Source organism: Haliaeetus albicilla, chromosome 8 (assembly GCF_947461875.1).
Source record: "Haliaeetus albicilla chromosome 8, bHalAlb1.1, whole genome shotgun sequence".
NCBI classification, from domain to species: domain Eukaryota; kingdom Metazoa; phylum Chordata; class Aves; order Accipitriformes; family Accipitridae; genus Haliaeetus; species Haliaeetus albicilla.
The window spans coordinates 39,706,609-39,730,503 of record NC_091490.1 but is presented as its reverse complement, the minus strand read 5'-3'; the positions used below and the strand labels follow the sequence as shown (position 1 = coordinate 39,730,503).

The window sequence follows — 23,895 nt, the reverse complement described above, 5'->3', positions numbered from 1 at the left end:
CATGCCATTAAACAAGCAGTTCAAATACCACCTACCAATTTAGGAACATGTCAGAGTGCTGGGAAGTCTTGCCAGAGGGCAAATCATTAATGTTGTGGTTTTTGGTGGGTGACTCTAAATGTTTTGTCCTGGAGGACGGTTGGGATCTTCTTCTCTCAAAGACCTGTATTTGCTAACAGAGAGGGGTTGAGGAAAAGAGACCTTTCTTGGGTGAATGGAAGCCAGAGGGTGGAGACTGAGCAGGCGAGCATGCTGGCTTTAAAACCTTTTTGTCTGTGCAGGCAGAGGTCCCGAGCAAGCCCGTAATCCGGCCGTACCGTCCCCCCACTGCTCAGGAGGTCTGTTACCAGAGGATCCAGCTGGCTCAGCAGCAGGCGGCACAGCTGGCTGTGGCCGTTCAAAAGGCCTCTCTTTCTTTGCCAGGAGAAAAGAAGAGGATTGCTCATGTGCCAAATGTAGCCCTTTCCGCAGCAGCCAAACAAAGTAAGCCAGCAGTGTTATTTGTGATAATGCTGTCCTGTCCTCCCCCTTGTTAAAAGACACTGCCTTATGTTTAAATTTCTCACGAGCAGATGTGAAACTATCAGGAGATGTGAAGCATTGGCCATGACTTGAATCTTTGCTGATAGTGACCAGTGGAAGGTCCTTCCCCTGGGAAATTCCATCCTGTTCTGAAAAGCAACAGGCTAGACATACAGCTTCATTCCCCTGTCTGTCTTATCCAGCCTCCCTCACTTCAGCCTGTTCTTTTTGTGTTTCTTCCTTGGAGTGTGCTTGCTCCTCATTCTTTCTTCCATTTAAGCTTTCAGAGGTGGCACGAACAGGAGGGAAGTACTAATTAATACTCATTGGTATCCCTTTGTAGTTGGAAGGACTCAGAGATGACGCGATGGGCAGTTAGTGCATTGTAGCTGACAGGGTTACATCTTTAAACTCTGCTGACTCAGTTACCCCAAAACAAACAGAAATGAGGCACGTTCCCTGGCAGAAGGTTCCTTCATCCTTGCCTGGAAGGTGGTAAAATTACCCAATTTGTATCCCTTTGGAGGCTTCCATTCGAAAAAATCACAGCTTGCAGCATGGACCTTTTATAGTAAGTTCATTCTGGCAACGTGAAGCCCAGTGGTTGGATTTCTACCTAAATATATTTTTTGTTTCTTGCAGGCCTCATGAGTAGTAAGACGACTGTTGCTGGCAGGAGTGTCACACCTTCCAATGACTGTGAAGCATCCACCCTTCCTCTGAAGGCTTGCACCTTAGCTGGGATGGCTTCAAAGACCACCAGCACCATCGTGCCGAAAAGGATAGCACATGTTCCCTCCTTACAGGTAAGAGAAATTTGAAATCTTTCCAGTCATTCCCCATTGAGGGTGGTATGTTTCACCAAGCTGCTCCAAACTTAGCAGTCTCTGAAGAGCGGTGTTTTGATTAGGGTGATTAAATGGGTTTGTTTCTTCCTGTGGTTTTCCTTGATAGCATTGTATAAAAAATTAAACACTTGAGGGGTAGGAGCTTAAAAAGATAGAAATACTTAAGTGCTGCTCTGATCTCTTTGAATATTGATCACTCATCTTCAGTTTGAGTCTTCTGTTGTGCTGTCTGGCTAGGTGTGTAGCTGTTCGTGTCAGGGACTTGGAGCTTTTTGTCTTCAAAAGGCATGGCTGGATTAATGGCCTTCCCGGGCTTTGTGGGCCATACTGAGGAAGGTGGTTATGAATAATGTCCCACAGTGACCTATATAGTTAAAATGTGATGATTTAAACTTCATGCTGCTGTTAATATTTGGGGAAAAAACTATCTTTTTTTTTTTCTTCTTTTTTTTCTTTTCTCCTGGGATACATGCCCAGCCTTTGAGTACTTCTGCTATGAACTCTTTAGCAAAGAAGTCCCTCCTTTTCCCATGAGCACTGGGGAACATGTTACTTGCTAAGACAACTCAGAATAGAGTTTCTTGTTTAGCTGCGTGTGGATGGCATAAGAAGCTGTTTGCTGGAGTGGATGGCAAGGAATGTGGTTAGTGCCAGGACTTGATTAAAGATATCTTTATTGATGATACATTGTGTCAAGATATGTCATAAAGTACTCTGATTATTTCTGTAGGAGGGAAAAGTCATTTTCTTTCTTCCCCACCCAAAAAGCCACCATAGCAACATATAACTTGAAGTTGATTAAAAATAAAAGAAACAACTGAAAGGATAATATTTACCAGTGTTACAGAGGTGCTTAAGGGTATCGTATTAGAGGTTGAGAAAAAAAATATATGTAATGAAAAGGACCAAATCCCCTTGAATGGGGCATCAAACTGGAAGTCTTATGAGGAAAATGAGCACTTTTCCCATTGAGATTAGGACGAGTTGCTCCCCTTCCATAGAGCTGTTTTTATTACAGATTGCAGCAGATTGTTTGGTTTATGGATATCTCTTGGGTGGGATGGAGAAAGACTGATGAAACAATTGAGTGCTTTAGAGGTGAATGTACAGTTTTTTTTCTCCAAAAAAGAGGCAAATTGTGTGATTTGGCAGATAAACTGGTGTTAAATGGAAAACTGCAGTGGTAGGTCGTGACTTGGTCCAACATGCGGTTTTTATGCCTGAAGACCATGTCATTCAATTTAAGGGGGAAATCCTTTCAGGAGCATCATGATTGGCATTAAAAGAGGAAGAAGAAACCAAATGCAGTAAAGTTACAGGAATCTCACAGAAAGTGTGATGATTTAGCTGGCTGCCAGCCTGGCAGGAGTGGGCCTCTCATTCTCTCTTCACAGCCAGAGTACCAAAAAGAAAACCATGTCTGTCATGCACATAACTGGTGTCATGTTCATGTCTCCAATTGAAAGCGTGGTGCTTGGTACCATCCTAATCTTGAATCTCGTAATGTAAATGTCATCATTTTTGTGGTCTGGAATGCTTGTATGTGTAAATGTAGTATTGTGACTAATGCCACTGGGAGTCCTTGGCTGCTGGATGAGTTGCATAACAAAACATGGTTGTTTTTTGAAGTAGTTCAAATGCTGAAGGTGGTACAAAAGCTTCAAGTGGCGTTTTTAGTACCAAAAATGATGCGTGTTATGTTTAGCTTTGGGCAGATTTTCAGAAAGGAAGTCATGCCACTATTAATAACGTAGCAGGAAATGTGAGAGTCTCAAAGCCACATACCTCTTAAACCCTGAATAGCCTCTTTCTCTCTCTCTCTGTCTCATCTCTAGAGCGCCAGCTTACAGAGGCCTGTTATTCCCACAGAATTTGGTGCTAAAGTCCCAACAAACATTCGTCAAAGATATCTCAATCTCTTCATTGATGAGTGCCTGAAATTCTGCTCTTCCTCCCAGGAAGCATTTGACAAGGTCTGTACTGATGCTTGCTTCTTATGAATAAAGTCTGCAGCAGACAATAACATCCTCTGCCTTGGCTAAGACCTTCTAAAACTGCAGCAAGCCCAGAAAACTCTCCTATCCACATACAGTTCTGTAGAGGAGACTGGCATTAAATAATTCCAGGCTAGACAACAGAAAGTGTAATTCCAGTGGGGGTTTCCAGTAGGAAATCCCATCTTTCCCTTCATTCGGAAAGCACACACGATCTTTTTAATAACCCCAGAAGAAGGACATAGGGGAATGTGCATTATGGTCAAGCTGGACAAAAGGGCCTTTTGCTCTGGTACAGCAGCAAACATCTCCTGGAATCTAAGTGTTCAGCAGAGGTAAGTATTTGAGATAGATGTAATTGGTAAAACTTGCTGCTTATGAAGGCTTTTAAGGAGCCTTCTAGCAGTAGGGAGTAGTCTAGTAGGATTTCCAAAAGCAGAGTTGAGAAAGTAATGCATTTTATTGTAAAACTTTGGCCATTAATGTTAGTTGGGTAATTATTGGACATTGTGTGGTGTGTTTTGTAACCAAAGCAGATGCCATGAGGATTTCTTTTGTGGGATTTCACCTTCACAGCTCCCTAGGGGGAATGTTCCTATTGCATCCAAGGAGTGACCGTTTGCCAAACTTCCTTTTCTTGCCAGTTAAGATCTTGCGCTGCCACCGAAGTGGGGAAAACACCCTTCCCCAGGCAGTCCCAGAACTGCTTTGTTAATCTGTCAGGGAAGATTTCACATGAAAATGCTTCTTCCAGCACTTTGTTTAAAATACAATTTTTTTTTTTTTTCCTCTTACTCACCTAAAACAGGCCCCAGAACCAGTATATGTTTCTGCCATGTTCCACTTTATTACTCGATTCCTTGATGGGCAATTTTTTTTGCTATCATACTTGGATTCTGTGTTTTAAGAGCCAAACATTTCTTTTCTCCAAAAGCAGTAGTGGAAAGAGAGTATGTAGTAATGAATTGCCTTGTTTGCAGGCTCTGTCAGAAGAGAAGGTGGCTTATGAACGTAGCACCAGTCGCAACATCTACCTGAATGTGGCAGTGAACACCTTAAAGAAGCTCCGAAGCCTAGTGCCCAATTCCCCGTCCAGTACGAACAGTACGTACCACGTTTGTGGTTTAATAATCGGAGCCCTGCTTGGATTAGAAGCCATGGAGAGAAACTTATTGAAAACAGACCCATTTCTCAGAAGCATTATGCTGAAAGGCAAACAAGTCCAGTTAGCTTTTTATAGTCTGGCAAGCTTTAATGGGCCTTCAAGAGGCAAGTCCTGCAATGCTTTGTTGGCTGTCTGAACCTAAATGGAGATAATGCCACATGGATTTTTTTTTTTAGCACAAGTTCTTTAAAATGAAAAGCCCCGCTAATGGAGTAACTTTCACATGATGCCTTCAAAGTGATAGACTCGTCCATCACCGCAGAAATCTGTTACACACATTAAGCTTCAAGAGAGAAACGAAGAGGGTTAAGACATTTCATTATTGGCTCTCGAGAGGGTACATTAAACAATCAATTTGTGCTGTTCTTGTGAATTTTTTTTTCCTGGTCTCTTCCCTTTTCTACCCTCTGTCTTCATTACCTTCATGGCCATTAGTCAGAGCGGCTGAACTTGGGAGGCTGGCCTTTAGGAGAGGGCTGCCAGTTAATGATTAGTAAAAAGCACCTATCTGCCATTATCTGATGTGCTGAGCATATTCTAGAGCTCTGAAGCTCCTTTCTGAAAGAAGTTGAAAGATGCAGCGTGGGAGTCTGGTCTGCAGGGACCTAACAACAAAGCTGCTCACGGTGGATGGGTGATGCCACCATGCAGCACATGACTGGGTTGAGTTGCTTCTGTGCTTAGTCCTCTCTTGCTTTTGGTCAGTAGGAGCGCTTGCTATGCAGAGTAAGCAGGTAGAGCTATCAGAGTTTCCAGGGGAACTGTAAAAATGTCCTTGCTGCCCTTAAAAAAACTTGCTGTGGGCTGACAGTGGAAACAGAAAGTTCCCTATAGTGCTGGAATGAAAATGCTAGGACACCACCTTACACGTGCCAACTTCTGGAGCAGGGCAAGAGTTCAAGAGGATAAATGCAGTCCTCCTTTTGCCGATATGTAGTGCCCCAAACTGTAGGACTGAAGTCACTTACTCTTACTCAGCAGGGTACCTGATCTCTGTCCTCTTTTGCTTCTTCCCTCTTCTCACTGCAGAGACAAGTAACAAGAAAGTGGTGTCCCATGAAGCTGTGCTGGGAGGGAAGCTTGCTGCTAAGACAAGCTTTACTTTAAACCGGTCAGGGAGCTTGAGAGCAGAGGATTTAACAGGTAAGACCCTGCTCCTGTGAGTCTCTAACCTGTAAATTATAGCTGGAGGTATAACACTGTGACTGGGGAGAGCAGGATCTGGCTGATGCATGAAGTGCTGTGATTTATCTGTGGGCCAGTGTTATGAGTTATTACCTAAACTACAGTACAGCGCTGCAGAGTCGCTCACTGAATGGTACGCCACTCTGATCAGCACCTTCCTTGCTTCCCTGCTTTGGGCTGCAAGTTCACTGATATAGTCTGCATGGCTTTGATGTAGCATCAGTAACTGTTCAGAGCTGCTTCTTGTGTTTTGGGTATTACTGACTTTTGGGATTTTATTTCTGTCTGGATTTTACTTTAACTTTCTTGCCCTGAAGCAGTACTTTACAATGTGCCTGCCAGATTAAAAAGCAAACTTACAAATATCTCCATCTGCTCTGCAGGGCTCAATTTCACGTTTATGAATGTCATAGTAAGGTCATATCGTAGCCAAAGGGTTGTGCCAGAAGCATTATTCATGTTGGCTCAAATCGGTTATGGGTATTTTGGTTGCCAAGAGATGTAGGCAAATTGTTGAGGAGATCAGAGAAGAGACAGGGAGGCCACGGAGCAGAAGGAATTGACACGGAGAAAGCTTAAAAGGGCCTGTATAGCTCAGCTAAGCAACATCAAAGGGTACACAGCAATACTGGAAGGGTTTAACGTAGCAGCGAAAGAATAGATATTGAGCAGAGTGCAAGAAGTTATAATTATTCTGTGAAATGAAACAAGCAGCCTGAAATCAACAGCAGGAAGAAAGCTTCTGATAATGAATTTTTTAGCTAGCTGTGGGTGGCCTTTGAGCCGTATTCTTTGGGCTGTGTTACAAATTACCAGTTAAAGCATTTAAAACATTAAAATGGGAGAAGTCTCACACTGGTAACAGAAAGGCCTGAAGATGGGCCCTTTGGGGGAATTCTGTTTCAGCTATGTTTTCCAGACTTAATGCTGGTTGTTGAAGAGATTAAAAATCAGCTTGTGCACCAATGACCAGATTTTAAAAAATACTGCCCTGACACCTATTTCCCTGTCAATCCTGAACAAAGGCAGTGGAAGCAATTTCAAAATATTGGGAGTCCCTGCCAGGAGGCTTGATAAAGCAAAAAACAGTAAGAGAGAGCAGCCCCTGCTTAAGTGATCTGGCTTCAGCATTCTCTTTTTGTATAGGAGCTGCCTTATACCGGCGACTAAAGGAGTATCTCATGACTGAGGAGCAGCTAAAGGAAAATGGTTACCCAATGCCTCACCCGGAGAAGCCTGGCCGCGCTGTCCTCTTCACTGCAGAGGAGAAGAAAACGATTGACTGTAAGCTCTGCTAGCTCTCATTCTGCAAGGTTTGCTAGATACATTACAACTGGAGACACCTGTCCTGCTTGCAACTGGTCTTTTTGCATAAAGATGTTCTTGGTCTCAGCATGGAGCCATTTGCTCCTGGTGTGATGCGTCTCCTTGGCTGTGACCTCTGTCTCTGCAGGCCAGCCGGTTGCAGAGGAGAGGCGTGTGGCTGCAGAAGTCTGCTGCCTTTCTAGAGGACGAGTTTCTTCACCTTGCATGTCACAAGAATGTTGTTTTTGACACAAGGTTTATAGTTTGTGGCATGGGGGGCTGTGAGGCTGAGTGAGGTTTCTAATTGCTGCCAAAGAATATGAATTGGTCAGGTTGCCTCCCTGGACAAGCTGCCTTTGGCCACCCCCTGTGAGGGCACATGTTTTGCACTTGGTTACTCAGTGCAGGCTTTGACTCCCAAGTTCGTTGCACTAACTTGGAGGCTGCCTGCAGCTGTTGCAAGGGAAATGATTGGAGAGAGGCTCCTGTTCAGCATCTGACAAAGCTCTGCTGTTGCAGGGGAAGGATATTTTTTTGTGTGTCCCTGCGTATGAACTGTTGTTACAGTGGGATATGAACTGACATTGGGCCAGGCTGGTTTTGCAGTGGGTCATGCCTTGCTGGTTTGGATTGCAGTTTTCTGCTTGATCTCTTGACAGCGCTGGGCCAAGTAGTCCCCAAAAGCCCTTTTTGCAACGGGACAAAATAATCCCTCAGGTTTCCTCAGTATAGGATGGGGTCCTCCTCTGTCTGAATTTTCTGAACTCCTGTAGCAGGATTAATGCTTCTCAAACACTGATTAGAGCAGGCTGTGGTGCAGCAGGGATAAAACACATACTTAGGATATATTTTAAGGTGCCTTGCCACACTCCTCTGAGCATCTCTTTGGAGAGACCTTGCTAAAGTGTGTTAAGTGCTCATCCATGTTAACACCTTGTGTCTACATTTGTCCTGTGGTTGCTGAAGCAACCTGTACGAAAGCTCTCTTGCATTAATGCTGTCAAGTACTGTATTTGTTAGAGCCCTTTTCTCCAGTTAACCAGCCAGCTTCTTTATATGATTCTGAGATCGTGTTCCTGGTTCTGTACTTTGCTGCAGATGTTGCAGGATCTTTGAATTTGTTCTTATTTAACTAAAGCTATTGCTGGTCTGTTAATGCTGTGACCATGGTCAGTGGACAAAAATGGTCTAGACTGGTGTTATGCGGAGCTTAAATGCTTACACTAGAACTCGGGGAATTGCATGGAGATCAGAAGCAGGACAGTCAACTCCTTTACTGTGGCTTTTTGCATCTCCCTTCTCTGAATTGTGGGCAGTACAAGCACAGATGACAGGAGGGAGAAGTTTGTAACTGCCCCCTCGGTGGGCCAGGCTGTGCTGTAAGTCTTCCCATTTTTAGATGCTGGAGAATCCTTACAGAAAAGCTGTACCCAGGAAGAACTCGAATGTCATTTGGAAGTGACAAGGCACAGATCCCCTGGAAACCAGGCTTCATTACCTCTGATGTCCAAAGAATGACTTATTTATCCTGTTTCTTAAATTAACTGTGTTAGAGTACAGCATAATTTGCTGTGGATGGGGAAACAATGCAGCAAATGTTGATGTGAACTGTGTTTAAGCTGATGTTGTGCACCAAAAACATTAGGGAATCTTATGTTTGCCTCTGAGAAGTGTTTGGGAGGCAAATGCTACAGGACTGCATTTTCAGAGGGATTGCTGTGTCTTTTATGGGAGTTTGAAACAACATTTGGAATCCTTTTTAACAGGAAAAGTTGCTTCACCAGTGTTTGGGGCTTGAGTGATGCTGATTTACTTGTGCTTTGGCCAAGTTTAACAGTTGAAGGATTTCTAGTGACCTGACTTTTGCTTCTCCTCTTAAAGCCTCCTGCAGGATTTGTTGTCGCTGTGGCACTGAGTACATGGTCTCAGCCTCTGGAAACTGCATTCGCAAAGAGGAGTGTGTCCATCACTGGGGAAGGCTACGCAAGCAGAGAGGTATATCTCTTCAAAGAGGGCTTAGTCACATGCTAGCTGTGCTCTAACCTCGAACACGGAGTCTGCCTTGGGTTTCAGTTGCTGCGGAACGTTTTGTGACTTTTGGGGCTTGTCACGTTCACAGGTTGTGACAGTTCCTAGTTTCGCCACTGGGTGGCCCTGCTGCTGCTGAAATAGCCTGGCAAAGAGCTGCTGGGAAGTAGTGGGACAGTCCTGAAAGTGTGACACTGGGGCTGGAGCAGAGGTTGTTGATCTTTCAGTTTAAAAAAAGTAAAAGAAAAAACAAACCTTCCTGTGCCTTTTGAAAAAAATCAGTCTTTTTAGGAGGCTGACTTGGGAGCTCTAGATGCCTGTCACTGCCCAGGAGAGTTTACTTGTCTTGGCTGAATTCATTTGCAGCAAGACACTAACCTAGTTTGAGCTCTGCTGTGGTTTTCCAGCAGAGCATCCGGGTGGCTTCTGGAGTTTGTCTGGCTGAGTGTGAAAGACTTAAACTCTTTAGATTGCTGCATGTGAATCCATACTTATTTTCCCCCTTTATTTGACACATTATTGTTGCTGTGCTCATCCAGGGTATCTCTGCATGTAAGAGCTAAAGTTTAGGTCTCCTGTTAACAGGACTCTTCTCTTTGACTCTTATCTCTTGCTCTTTCAGTGCCAGGTGGATGGGAAACTCATTACAGCTGCTGCTCAGGAGCTGTGGGTTCACCAGGCTGCCAGGTTGCTAAAGTAAGTTATTGAACAACACCTTTTTATTCTCAATGACATTTGTCCTCTGCTTACTGTGGTGATGGCTGTGTAACTGTTGCTTAAGCCTCTAGAAGAATGGTGGCTTCCCTTAAGGGGGACAAAACAAGTACTTCTGAAATATCTTTTGCTATGCAAAGGCAGGAAGATTCAATGTTTGGCAGGAAGGAGGAGACTCAGCTGTCTGGATTGAGGTGGTTTCATTTGTTCTAAGCAAATGCCAGTGAATTAAGCTGCCCAGCAAAAGCTCACATACAGACTTCTTTAGGGAAGCGCTGAGGAAGTGAGAAATAAGGGATTTCCTTTCAAAGAGCAGTCTCAGGGCCTTGACAACAGTGTGCCAAAACCTTTTTCCCATTTTTTCCTTTCCCAGATGCCTGTGCTAAGGTAACTTTCTGCTGTAGGCCAAATCTTTCCTTAGTTTTCTGTTTACTGCACGCCCTTTGTTGTATTAAGGGGTGGAAGCTTCCCAAAGAGCCTGTTGTGACTCATAACTATTACTTCTCTTGAGGAGGGACAGGGGGAAAGGATCCCAGCACTAGAAAGCAGAATGAAAAACTTGCACAGGAATGGAGTTTTGGCCCTTTGATAGAGCTGAACACTGTTTGGGATACCTTTGCACAGGTGCCTTTTTTTTTTTCTTTTTTTCTTTTTCTTTTTTTCTTTTTTTTTCTTTTTTTTTTTTTTTCCCCCCCTTTAGGCAACAGGAGAGTTGGCTTCCCAGCCTGGCATCACTGGTCCTCTCAAAACATTGGCAGAAGGGAGCAATCCATCTTTTGCCTCTCCCTCAGGTCTCTGGGGATGCTCCTTGTCACTGTTTCAGTGGCATTTTTATATTTGGCAGCTGCCATGCAGGGGAGAGGAGCATGATGCAGAACCAAGTGAGAGGGGATCTAAAAGGGTCATGTCCGGTGGAAGAGGCTCCTAGAGCGTATCTGTTATAAAGCATCTTCTTGTCCCACTGTTGGAAAGACCTCAAGCGATACAGGGCTAGCAAGGCTGGCTGTAGGTTCTGGAGAGGTGTGTGCCCTTATTGTTCTGGCCAAAAACTAGAGCTAGGAAGTGAATTCTGGGGCAAAATTCAAGGCTTGTTAAAATAGGAAGAATTGTCTGTATGGGCACCCTAAAAGCCTGCCCTGCACAGTCTGAAGCATGGATGGGATCAGGCAGGCTGCTACTTCTCCTATTTCTTTTTCATGTGAAATTAGGATCTCTCTTTAATCACTGTTCCAAAAAACATCCAGCAGGGAAGTCAGGAGAAATTGATGGGACTATAAAAACGTGACTTCTCCGCATGTTTTTACGTGGCTGTTGTAGACCATAAAACCTCATGGCCTTTTAAGAAACATACAATCTCTCTAATAGTCTCTTACTCAATGAAGCATGCCACCAATGCTGCAGGGCTCAGGCATCCTTTTGCATCTGCCTCCTAGTTGTTGTGCTGCTACAGATCACTGTGTGTTCTGGTTTTCTTGGTTTTTTTTCATCCAAATGAGCGAGTTTCACAGCATCCTTTGGTAGATTTAAGGTTGGAGTCCACAGCCTGCTCAGAATGAGAGTATGCAATGAGATACTGGGATGTTTGGGCTACTGGGGAGCACAGTATCCTTCAGCTTTGAAGGAGGGCACTGAAAACAGCAAATATTTCTAATAAGAAACTGTTCTAACTAACTAGATCCGTAGCTGGTTAGAAAAGCATGTCTGTCTTTTTTCCTTCCAAATACGTTTGGGATATGCCTGTCTGGATTATGCTGCAGTTAGCCATTGTGGCAGGAGATGGCAGGATGGAGCTGTGCTCGTACCTACCGCTCCCCAGGAGCAGAGGAGTTTGGAGCTGCTGTTCTTTGTGACAACTGAGTCTGCTTCTTTCTCTGGTCTGAAAAACAGAAGCAACTTTTCTGCCCTCCTCTCAGCAAGGAAGAATTGGACAGTTGCAGAACATGAACTAGTCTAGAAAGACACCTAAATTTTTTTTCTTTCCTTCACTGCCCAGTTATGTTGTATTACAGAGGGTGGGAAGGGATCAAGCTGCAAGGAAGAGAAACGTTTACTATCTGTTGGCCTGGTAATCTGCCCTATCCATTTCTTCAGCAAAACGGTCAGGTTCGGGGGCATAGATGCAGAATGGACAAGTGTGGCCTCTTGCTCCTGGGAAGCAACGGACCATGTGGCCTTTGAACAGTGCTGGCTTTGGATACAGGGAGAGATTGGATTCAGTGTTGGCTCAGCTGCCTCATTAACTTCAGATGATGTAGTTCTCTGTACTCTGGCTGCACCTGCAGTAATAACCTGTGCAGGAAAATATGCATACCCTTGCTTTGGTTATCCCTCTGCCTACAGGTTTCAGCTTTACAAGTGCCTCAGTTCCTCATCTCTCCAGCCTTTCTATCCTGACACAAACAAGTACAGTCTGATTCCTTGTAGGGTGAGATCTGTGAGAAGCACAATGAAGAAGGCTGTACACAGGCTGCTGTGATTGTGTGCAAATACATTGAGATTTAGGGATAGACAAAACTTAAACAAAACAAAAAAACCCACTGGGGAATAAGGGAGAGAGAGCATCACCTCTGGGTGTGGTGCAGCAGTTTAATTTGACCTAAAATCATGTTAGTGGGCAAAAGGGCTGTCACAACCTCTGCCTTGCCCTCGATTATGTGTTCCTGCTTCCCCACTGGTGCGGTGGTACAGATAACCAGATCAGTGCAATCATCCAGTTTAAAACTCCCCCCTCTGAAGAAGGCTTTCAGGCTGACCAAGTAGGGTGGGGAGGAGAGGAGAGTGGGAGTGCCTGTTGCAACAGCAGCTTAGTCTTGCATTGGCTTAAGCTGCTTGTGAAATCCCTCCCTGAGTTTTCCTGCTAGCTCAGGGAGCTCTTCTGTGCTGGATCTTGTTGACCCTAGAGCTTTAGCTAGGGATAATGAAGAGTGGTTGGAAATACTCTCTATTTATTGCCTCAAGTGCCGGTAGGCAGTAGCTCCCGTTTGTCTGCGAGCTGTGTGGTTTTGGAATACGGTGGCTTTTGTTTGTATGCACACATTGACATTTTCTGGTACTTCATTACACCAGTTTCTCATGCTGCCTATGGGCTATGATACATCTGATGCTAATGCTCAAACAGGGATGTCTGGGATTAGAATCCTGCACCTGGGCATGTCTTGGCTGCAAGCTAAACCAGGAACCAGCAGCTGGAGTTAGGTCAGTGTAAGACCTCAGTGTGACCCTTTCTGAGTAATTCTGCTCTGAATTGAAAGTTGAAAGCTACTTGTCCCAAGATGTGAGCTGTCAATATGATGCCACTAGCCCTGATCTGGCTTTGGAATCAGGGTTGCATATGGCTATGTTTGCTGTTGTGGTGAACTTCTTAGACTGACTGGTAGGCAAAACTTATTCTTCATTAACCTTTAGAAATGATTAAAAAAAAAAATCTTCTTGTATAAGTCGATGTTGTAGTGAAGTAGACTTTTTGGATTCTTGTTCCTACCATCAACAATTGTCCCTTTTTTTTTTCTTTTTTTTCTTCTTTTTCCTTTTCCTTTAAGCAACATGTCCATGATGGGCGAAAGGAGAGCCTTGATGGCTTTGTGAAGACTTTTGAGAAGTTGCCTACGACTGATGGCTACCCTGGAATCTACGCATTAGACTGCGAAATGGTGGGTCCCTAACGATAGAGGCAATACACAAGCAAAATAAAGCTTTTTGGGGAAGGCCGAGGGTGTGATACAAGTGGCTGAAGGAAAGGTCTGCTTCCTTACCATCTTTCCTTTCTGCTGTGGATTCATATTGGTCCTGTACATTTAAATTAGCTCTTCCTAATTAGTTCTAGCAATGTGTGTTTCATTTAGGGACTGTATGCACCCTTGAAAAGCTGTAGCTAGCTGGCTGATATTGAGCAGTATTTGCTGGCTGGCCTTGCTACACTAGATGTGCTGCATTTGGGGAGCTGCAGCACTTTGGTGAATGGCTCCATTGATACCATGCTGTGGTTGGGATGCACTTGTCTTCATGTCTGCTCTGTTGCTTGCAGTGCTACACCAAGCAAGGACTGGAGCTGACAAGAGTAACTGTGATCAACTCTGACCTGAAAGTGGTATACGACACCTTTGTCAAACCGGACACCAAGGTGGTGGACTATAACACCAGGTAAGGACAGTCTTCCTTGGATCAGAGGTCTGTGCTTAGAATCAGGAGCTTAGGGGGAATGGCTGGGAGCACTTGTTGAAACTCCACTGACCGCCACTTCCTAATGGCTGAGATGCTTTGGGCCTTGAGGTGTCCTTTAGTGAAGGAAGCCCTCCTCTTGCTCTGCAGATTCTCAGGTGTGACAGAAGAGGACCTGGAGAACACTAGTATCACCCTGCGGGATGTCCAAGCCGTCCTACTGAACATGTTCAGTGCAGATACCATATTGATAGGGCACAGCTTGGAAAGTGACTTATTTGCACTAAAGGTAACTTGCATGTCTTGTGTTTACATCTCCCTCTGGTTCTTTCCCACCCCTGGTGTGTGTTATATGTCTCCTTTAAATTTAGGAACTGTTTATTTCCAAGAACCAGGAGGAACACAGTAGATTTGTCTCTGAGCCAGTGGGAAGCTGTCTGTGGTGGAAGAGCAAGGGAGTAGGTCATGTGTGTCACTCATGTCACCCCAGCTTTTAGTGACTGGTGCTGCCCAGGCTGACAGACCTCTCTAGAGGTGACTGGGGAGGATGAATAGAGCAGAGCTGGTTGGAAGGACTGATCGTGAATCATTTGCCTTTCACCCCTGCCATATAGTCAAGAATCCTCTGTTGGTGTCAGCATGCTTTGACTGGCTTGAAGATGTGCTCAGCCAGGGTCAGGGCATGAACAGGGGAGGCTCCGGAGTCCCCTGTGCCCTCTGGATGCCCACAGTAACTATTTTAGAAACAGGACAAGCCTCTTTGTTGTCTCTGCCGCTTGAGATAATTCTCATGGTTCCTCTTCTAATGTTAAAAAGTCTGTTTTCTTTGAGTGAGGTTCTCTGCCTGGTTTGCTGTCATTTGTGGTGTTACTTTGATCAAGCTATTTTGACCTTTTATCTGTCTTGTTTCCTGCCTGGCCCTCCTCAGTCTACCCTGCACATTTCTCGGCCATCTCTGCTGTCTCTGAGGGAGGGCTGTCTTCTCCCCTTGCACTCTGAACATAGATCCCCAGGGGCTTGTCCAGGGTCACCAAGAAAGTGTGCGGCAGGCAGGAGCTGAGTCTTTAGTCTATGCTCACAAGCCAGAACTTCCTCCAGCCATTTTTTATCATGCACCTTCTTTGATGAAGAAGCTGTGGCTGCCAGCTCACGGTGATGGTTTGGAAGCAGGAGGTTTTAATGCCTGCAAAGCACTTTACCTCTCCATGGCACCCTTTATCCCAGCCTCTTGGAGAGTTCATCATCATCATAAAAAAATTATTTACAGTTTTATCAGCACAAGATGACTGCGTTGGCCTCTTAGAGGCATGATTTTCTCTTAGCATCGCAGACACTGCCAAGAGAACGAACCCGAGAGCAATATAGCAGAGCGTGACAGGCAGTGGCATGTCAAGTCGTAATGTCTGAAGGCTGTGGCAGTAAAGTTGACATCTCGCTAATGGCCATGGCAAGCTCCAAATGGTGATAGCATTTCAATTTTTATTTAAAGCTATATTATCCTGTTTCCTCAGTCTTCCTGATCTACATAAGCAATTATCATTGTGCCTGGGTGGGTGCCAAACTTGACTGCAGTCTAGGAGAGATTATCCATAATGTTGGCAGTTTTATACTCCAAAGAGCGTAGCAGGTTGTTTCTGTTAAACTGCAGCTGTTCTCAGGCATTTACAGAGCTGGGCTATGAAACTATTAATGACGAAGTTACGGATTGTCACGCAACATTAGCTGGTGCCTAGGAAGAGTCGAGGCAGATGAGGAGACTGGATTATCAGGGTCCTGTCTGAGTCATCCTGTGTGGATACTTGCAGAGCCGTCTTTTGGTCAGGCATACAGGTTTATTTCTTAGACCCTGCGTTTTACTCTTGTACTCAAGATGTGGGCTGCCTTCATCCACGTTCCTTTAGCTCTTACTGAACACGTATTCTTGGCAAAAGAGGATTAATCTTGTCTTAGCCTGAGAGTAAGAAATTAGTATTTAAAAAAAAGCCAGCTTACCCTATGTTTATGAACTCTGTCAGATGTGGCCTTTTGGCCCTCCATAGGGGCCCTTGGTGCAGGGTAGGTAGCATGTTGACCTGTTCAGCATCCTCAGTTCCTTCAGCACGATGACACTTCATACCTAGATGACAGCAAACCTCTTGCCTCTCATGTGTGCCCAGGCACTTTGACCCAGACATGGGACCAGCCCAGGGCCTCCCTTCCATCCACTGTGTAGCTCCTTATACCCAGAAGTACAAGATCTCCTTGCCCTATTTCATCCTTGCTAAGCCAGTGCTGGTTAAAAACTTCCTGTTGACTCATTGCTGACGGACTGGAAGTTTTCAGGTTGGTTTGCACCTTGAGGGTTAGGCCTTTTCTGCAGAAGCAGCGTGATGTATAATGGGTTAGGTACAGTTTTGACTTGCACATCTTTCTCAAGATGTGGACAGAAGTGGGAAGCAGTTGAAAGGCTGTTAAAAGCTTTGTGGGGTCAACTGGTTCCTCGGCTTAGTTTTTCATTGTGAAAGACACTCTCAGAGGTATGCCAGCTTCTTCAGGCTGGGGTATTAAGGATTGACCTGTCCTGTTGTTTGAGTTATTCGAACTGAATCAGCCTTGAATTTCTGCTACTTTGAATGTGCAGTTAGGCAGGACTTCAAGGGCAGGTATGTTGGCTGGCAGAGCACTGGGAAGCCTGTGTGCATGCATGCTTCAAAGGGGAGTCATCTTTGATTCAGCCAGAGCCTCTTGCAAGACTGGTTGGGTTGGAGCTTGGCGACAGCATTACATTGAGCCTGAGAGGCTGACCGGAAGATTGCTTTAGCATGGTTAATCCTAAGGAGTGTCCGTCCCTGTGGGAGAGGGAAAATAAGCATGTTTCTTTCCTGCTCCCTCCCTCCAGCTTATCCATGGCACAGTGGTGGATACTGCGATTGTCTTTCCCCACCGGCTGGGTTTGCCTTACAAACGGGCTCTCCGGACGCTGATGGCAGACTACCTCAAGCGCATCATCCAGGACAATGGTGAGACCAAGGAGGAGCTGAAAGTGAGGGTCTCGTGTCCTGTCCCACGTGGGTGTGGGCTCCTTGGACCTGCCTTCCTCTGCTCTCCCCAAGCCCCATCATCCTCTTTGTCCTAATCTTTTTTTTCCTGCATAGCATCTGGCAGTAGCTGTGAATGGGCCAGCATATGAAGTCTCTGCCACACAGTTTCAGTTTGAACCCTGTTCTGAGGGCCAGCAGCTCTTGCTTCTTCCCTTTCTGTGCTAAGTGGGGACCAGAGAAGTGGTGTGAGAAGGCCAGACATAGCTCTGTCAAGGCCATGTCATAGAATCATAGAATGGTTTGGGTTGGAAGGGACTTTAAAGATCATCTATTTCCAAACCGCCTGCCATGGGCAGGGACACCTTCCACTAGATCAGGCTGCTCAAAGCCCCATACAGCCTGGCCTCATGTCATGCCCTTCCTTCCCTCTCTGGCAAACTGAGATAGACCTTTCTGTTTGAAGCATGGCATGTTCCTTTCCATCTTCCTTGAGCACATTGTAAACGTACTGCTGGGGAAATTGAGGTGCCTCTGACCAGCTACTCTGTAGCCTGGGGGCCTACAGACTAGCAGGACTTCAGCCCTTAATTTAAACAAGGGAATGGTGTCAGGCTGAAGTCCAGCAAAAGATGTGTTTAGCAGAAATTCTTCTACTTTAAATCCATCACTGTGGTTCACGGTGATCACAGATGCACCTGTGGTTGCTGTGGCAGAGGGCAGTGAGCAGCTGGGCGAGCAGTGTCAGGCAGGACCTGGTCTCGGGAAGCCTTCCTCTGTGCTTTGTGCTGTGAGCAGGCACCCCCTGTGCAGCAGAGACACTGCCTGGGCCAAGGTGGTAACTGCCATCCTTGTCTTTCTGTCCCCAGTGGAAGGGCACGACTCCAGTGAGGATGCCAGAGCTTGCATGGAGCTGATGGTCTGGAAGATCAAAGAAGATGCTAAAGTGAAACGATGACTTGCGCTTTCTCTCTCTCCTGTTCCTCTTCCACCTCTTTGAAGCAGTGCAATAAATGCTCAGAGTAACACTGTCCACCTGTACGCAGCAGCATGCTACCCCAGACTCCCCGTGCACTCACAGGTATCTATGGGACTTAAGGACTGCTGCTGGCGCAGCTGAATGGCACTAGCTCACTGCTTGCAGGTCCCTGTGTCCAGATAGTGGCTCTCAGATCCTCTTTACTCCACCTGAGGGATACTTTGTGGTACAACAATTGCCTTGTAGGCATGGCAAGGTGGTTTTGAGTAGCACGACCAGAGAGAACTTCTTGGTTCCTAGGAGAAGCTTTTAGAGGTCGGTTGGATATGTGCAGAAGGATCTTTCTGGTTCAGTTAAAGGTAGATCTTTTCCTTTTTTTTTTTTTTTTTTTTTCAAATGTAACTTAAATTGCCTCTGTACTCCAAAGCTGGTAGATTCCCACAGTGTTTGGAGATGGGGGAAAATGGAAGAAAGTTGTGCAGGAAGCTGTAAAGTGAGTGGATTGCTGGTGTGGCAAGCAGGGGGTGGTGAGAGCCGAGGATCAAGCCATCTGGGAGGAGATCCTAGTGCAGTCCCACTGTGGAGGAGAAAGCCAGAGCTGCAAGAGAGGGACGCTGTCTCTGAGAGTGTGTGGTGGGAGCAGCAGGTCGGAGAGGAATGAGATGGGGTCAGTGGAATTACTGCCTGCTGCGACCCAGGCGATCTCTTCAGTGAGGGCTGGCATCCTGGTTCTGCAATCGCTGCAAAAGGGGGAAACCACAAGTGTCAGACCTTGCCCAGACCTCAGGGAGCCATGTGTGTAGTAGCGAGGCAAGGGACAGTAGGGCTGGGACAAACTGGGCTCCCAGAGCCAAGCAGCAACTTGCAGCCTTCCAGGGAAGGAGCTGTGTTGGGGAGGACAGTGGTAAGAGCAGGCATTGTGTCTTTGCGGGTTAGGACAAGCTGTCCTTCCCCTGACCCTGACCTTCCAGCATGTCTCCAGTGAGCTTGTATGTAGGGATCAAGGTTTTTGGGGGGACCTAGGTGCAGCTAAGATTGCACCTAAGGGTGGCCTCTAACAGTCTGCAGGACTCCCCACCAGGCTGTCCCTGATAGCAGGGAGTTGATGCAGGCAAGAGCAAAAGCAATAGGTAAAAATTATTCTTTTAAACTAGTTTACATGTTGGGTGTTTTGAAGAAGAGCAAAAGACCCAGTTATTGTCTGTCTGGCCCCTGGACAAAAGCAACTGTTGAGAGCGTGTCTCTGTCATGCTTGCAGCAACTGGGGCAGCAGCACAGGCAGACTGGACAGCTCTAGTGGTCTCTCTCCGCCCAGGCTCCGTTGCTGTTGGAGGAACAACAGAGCTGATCAAAATGGTCTGTGATAGATGAGGTCTTTTAGCTGAGGTCCTGGCAGCAGCTTAGCCCCATTATTAGAGCAGCAATCGCCTCGCCCCTCCCAGGCAGGACTGGCATTGCTTCCCAGCAGTAGCTGGTATGGTGCTGGCCCCCGTGTCCTTGGCACGGGCTGGCTGTGTTGCTCCGGTGGCAGTGGGGCAGGGGAGCTGCTGGGTTTTGGTTCTTGTCAGAGGTGGGTCCGCCTCTTTGTACCCCCGCTGGTGGTGCTGGGCTCAGAGTTTGGGGACGTGCTGCGTGTCACCTGCCACATCCCGCTGACCTGTCCCACCTCTGTGCCCAGCGCAGTGGTGGGGAGGAGCACGGGGCTGGGCTGTGTGCCGTGGGCAGGGGTGTCCTGCTCGGGCCCCTCTGCGTGGGCCAGAGGGCGCTGGTACTGCTGTCCTCAGAGGCAAGGATGTGGCTTCCAGTGCCTGACCTTTGCCAGGCTCTCATGAAGCCACCAGAAGCGGGGACTGTAAAGGCTCCTATTATTGCTGAGCCCCTCTGTGTGTCCTCTGGCAGGCAGTGGCACAGGCTGCCAGCTTGTTCATTACCCCAGACTTCAGGTTGTGCAGCTCCCTGCCACTCCCTCAGCACTCCATAGGGCACGTTGCATCCAGCTCTCCTTGCAGCCCACCTTTGCCAAGCGTTGCAGCCACCTCCTTCCCTGCCATGGGGCTTTCTTGTGAAGCAGCCTTGGGACACCTTGTCTTGTCCCCCTCTCCCATCGCCTGCAGGGAACGATGCTGTTCCCGCCCAGGCTGTGGGTGAGACAGAGAGAAAGTTCAGTGCTTCCTAACCAGGGAGGAAAGTTCCTGGTTCTGCCTCTTTTCCTTGTTTATTCCCCTGTTTATCTTCACACCCGGCTGCAGTGACAGAGTGTACCTGGAGCAGCCCACCGATCTACCATGCAGCCATGTTAGATTTCAAAGCTGGCTCTTGCCTCAAGGTTCCTCCATTACTGGACAGGCAGTCCCAGCTCCCTGGCCCTCTCTTGCAGCAGCTGTCTTCCCTGGAAAAGCTGGCACATTTCTAACGTGGACCTGGCACGCTGGTGTCCTGCTTGGGGAGCTGGTTGCTTGGCCTGATCCCACTGCCTGGGCTTGGGGAAGGCAGAAAGTGCTGCAGGGTGCATTCCTCCAGGCGTGAGTCCTGCCAGGCCAGGGGACCTCAGTCATTTCCCCTTCCTTTCCCCATGGTTCAGCTGGGACCCCCTAAAATGAGGCTTTTGGAGTGGGGTGTGTGTGTGGAGGGGAGGTTGCCTGTCTCGTGGGATGTTAGTGGGAAAGCGGACCACTTCTACCCATACTGTCGGTGTGGGTCAGAGCAAGTGTCGGACCCACAGGCTGCCATCGCCTCCACCCCCGGGCACCATAACACTGTAAATCCAGAGGTTTGTGGTTGGTAAGAGGTTTTTGGGTTGTACATAACTATTGTAACCTGTAACTTTTTGTAATTGTTTTTAATAAAAGAGTGTTGACTAGACGCACGCTCCTGAGTCTGGGTCTGCTCTGCCTGTGTCCAGATTGGGGAGGATGGGTGCTGGAGCCATCCCGGAGGTGGGCAGGCTTCTCTGGAGCATCCCTTCAACTTGCAGCCACTGTTATTTCCTCCGTGTCCTCACAAAGTGGCTCTGCAGCAGAGCCCAGCCTTCCCCCAGCACTTGTCACCGGCTTTGCAGCTCTCAATAGTCCGTGCCTCTCTGCGGCGTGTCAGCCTTCTGGGGGTGAGCTGAGGAGCTGGAGGAGAGGGGGTGAAACTGGTGCCACTTGGCTGCTGCAAAAGTCCAGCCCAACCCCCTGGGACTGCGAGACGAGGTAATGCCCGTGGTGCCTAGGGTGGTGTGGGCTGTATCCTTGCTCTGTGCAAACCCTTCCTCGCCCCCCATGCAGTGTCCTGAGCCACGGGGCAGCAGTGGGGCAGGTCCTGGCTCCTCTTGCCTCCATCCCGGAGCAGGAGCGAAAGTCCAGGAGCGCCAGCGCCTGCCTGGGCATCCTCCCAGCGCCTGACCAGGCTCCCCAGGAGAGCCCATATCAATCTCACAAATGGGGCAGGAATTAAAGTGCCAAGCGAAGGAGCTGATTCAGCACGGAGGAAGAGGTGAAGGTAAAAAGTTCAAATAAAAAAATAATAGGCTATTAGATGACCTCACTGGCAATGTGTTTTATTTAACGTGCTGGTGATGGCTTGGCGATGGCAGCGGTTACTCAAGATGCTATAAAAGTCACGGCTGACCTGTGTTCTCAGCCACCTTTATGGGCCTTTGAGGTGCTGGGTGTGCTGAGCTCCAGCGTTAACCTCCCGGGGTGCCATCCCTTTCCCTACGGGATGGTTGGCTCCTCTCCTCCCACAACGTCCCCCTCTTGCAGGTCACCCGCTGTGAGGCAGGCAGGGTTTTTAGGGTTGCAAGAGCCCCTGTCCCAGGTGAGCACTGCTCACCCAGCATCGGGTGTGCAGATGGACACATGGATGGGCAGGCAGACACTGGTGCTGCAGGTGTGTATTCATTATCTGTCTCGGAGACCCTCATTTTTCCCTGGAAAACCTTGTTTCCCAAGGGTGCTGCTGGAGGTGGGGCATTGCCAACAGAAACCGCAGCAAGGGGCTTTCTTGCTCTCTGAAACCTTTGCCCCTTTGGGGTCCCTTGCCTCTGCCTTGAAGTGTAGCCCCTGGGCTTGGTGCTGCCTTTCCCCCGGCTGCCGGCTCAGCTTTGGGATGCTGGAGCTGAATTGGGAAGCAAACAAGAAGAGAGACTCCCAGAGCCATAACCCTGGTCCCTTGCTGCCTGAAACCCCTTCGGACCAGCACAGCCAGCTCCTTCAGGGCAAGCTGAAATTTGGAGAGGTGACACGAAGTAGCTTGCTGGAAAAAAAGGCTTGATTTCCACCCGAGCTCAGAGATGCCAGGGTGTTACAAATCCCCCCACTTTGTCCCCCCCCTTGCCAGGGGTCCGGCCCCCATCTCCGCACACTGCCTGTATCGATCTGTGGAAACAGCCTCTGGCCCCCATCCCAGTCTAAGCTCTTTACCAGCAAATTGGTGCCACTGGGCTGGCAGTGTCCTTGGAGCTGTCACGGATACAGTGACCTGCTGGGTCCCTGATGGCACTGTCAGAGCTTGTTTCAGCCCTAAGAGGAGGGATCCTGCCCTGCTCCTGCCTCTGCAGTTCTGGTTGCAGCTCAGCTTGCATGGCTGCTCCCCACCTGCCCATGTCACCAGGGAGAGAATTTCCAAACCCAAATCAAAGCAGCCTCCTGCCCCCTCACAAGGCAGGGAGAGGTTTTGGGCAGCCCAGGGAGCTGGTTGGGCGCATGGGGTCGTTACGTGTCCCTCTTCTGCAGCTGCAGCTGAGGCTGGGCAGCTCATCACATGCAACCCTGCATTTGCAGATGCTACCAGGGTTTGCACCAGGGCCTGTCTCATCCTGCAGCATCGTTCCCCCATCAAAGGGCATCCACGGGGCATCTGCATGTCACCCCCTGCCGCCGAGCCACGCGGCACAGGTCAGAGGTGATCATGGTCATCGATCCTCTTTTCAAAACGCTTTTTACCACGGTTTGTCCAGAACCTCCAGGAGGGTGAGGGCTGGGACCGAGTATCTATCATGTGTCAGGGATCCCGTGGCTTGTGTGTGCAGGCAGGAAAGCTCCTTATGCAGTGACACGGGTGCCATGATGCCCTTTCTGCCATGGTTGATGGGGACAGGGACCTTGCGGCAGGCCCCGTGCATCCACTCCCTCCGCACTCCTCCTCGCTCCAGTCTTTTGTTTGGCCAGAGCCGGGGTCGGTGCGCCGAGCCCGGGCACCTCAGCCGCTCTGCTCCATGCCTCGGTTTCCCCTGGGGTGGCAGCGGGGGATGCCTGTGCCCCTGCCATGGCCCTGGACCCCCAAAGTGCCCTGCAGTGCAGGGGGGCTGCAGGGTTCCCCATACATGGGGGTCCCTGTTCCCAGCCCTAAACCTGCAGCAGGGCAAGGTGGGTGACACTGGTGTCACCGCAGGGACCCGTGTCCTTCTGCACCCTCCAGCCACCAGTGAGGGAGGAGAATTGGCCAGACCGGGAAGCAAGAGCTGGTGGTGGGCGAAAAACAGAGTCACCACCAGTGACCAGCCCTGTCCCCTTCCCAGCCCTGTCCCCTGGCCTAGGGTGGCCGGGAGCAGAGGAGGAGGAGGAAGAGGAGGGTGCGGATGCTGAGCAGGAAGGAGGACAGCAGCTGACTGGTTGTGCAGGTTTTTTTGGGGGGGTGTGTGAATTTTTGGGTGTTGGAGGCGGGTGCTGGGTGCCAAGGGCATCGCTCACTCCTGCCACCGCCTCTGCGCAGAGCAGTTCTGGTCCCGGGGCTAAGGGTTGGCAGCAGCCAGGCCCGGAGAAGCACTGCCCGTCCATCGCGCCATGACGGCCCCCGCCATCGCCATTATGTCTGCTGGTGGCCGAGCCCAGACCAAAGTTTGGGGCGTTAATGGGAGTCCGGGGAGGTGCTGGCTTGAGGCCGGGGGCTGCACGTGGGGCTGCTCCCAGGCTGAGAAACAACCCCTGTCCTGCACAGAAACGTTTCTAAATTATTATTATTATTTTCTCTGAACAAACGGGGCTTTGTAGCTGCT

The 23,895-nt window shown here is 48.3% G+C and overlaps 1 protein-coding gene across 2 annotated transcripts in view; it reads left to right on the top strand.

Annotated features, from left to right (window-relative positions):
- The window catches only part of REXO1 (RNA exonuclease 1 homolog), a 42,360-nt gene extending 21,583 nt beyond the window's left edge, over window positions 1-20,777 (top strand). For both annotated transcript variants that reach the window (XM_069790114.1, XM_069790115.1), the window contains exons 4-16: window positions 282-483; window positions 1,165-1,328; window positions 3,206-3,343; window positions 4,345-4,468; window positions 5,559-5,672; window positions 6,861-6,998; window positions 8,901-9,014; window positions 9,670-9,743; window positions 13,301-13,411; window positions 13,786-13,901; window positions 14,070-14,208; window positions 16,798-16,918; window positions 17,806-20,777. In XM_069790114.1, coding sequence (XP_069646215.1) covers window positions 282-483; window positions 1,165-1,328; window positions 3,206-3,343; window positions 4,345-4,468; window positions 5,559-5,672; window positions 6,861-6,998; window positions 8,901-9,014; window positions 9,670-9,743; window positions 13,301-13,411; window positions 13,786-13,901; window positions 14,070-14,208; window positions 16,798-16,918; window positions 17,806-17,894 — 1,644 coding nt within the window. In that variant the 3' untranslated portion in view covers window positions 17,895-20,777. The remainder of the gene's footprint in view (window positions 1-281; window positions 484-1,164; window positions 1,329-3,205; window positions 3,344-4,344; window positions 4,469-5,558; window positions 5,673-6,860; window positions 6,999-8,900; window positions 9,015-9,669; window positions 9,744-13,300; window positions 13,412-13,785; window positions 13,902-14,069; window positions 14,209-16,797; window positions 16,919-17,805) is intronic.
- Window positions 20,778-23,895: the final 3,118 nt, after the last annotated feature.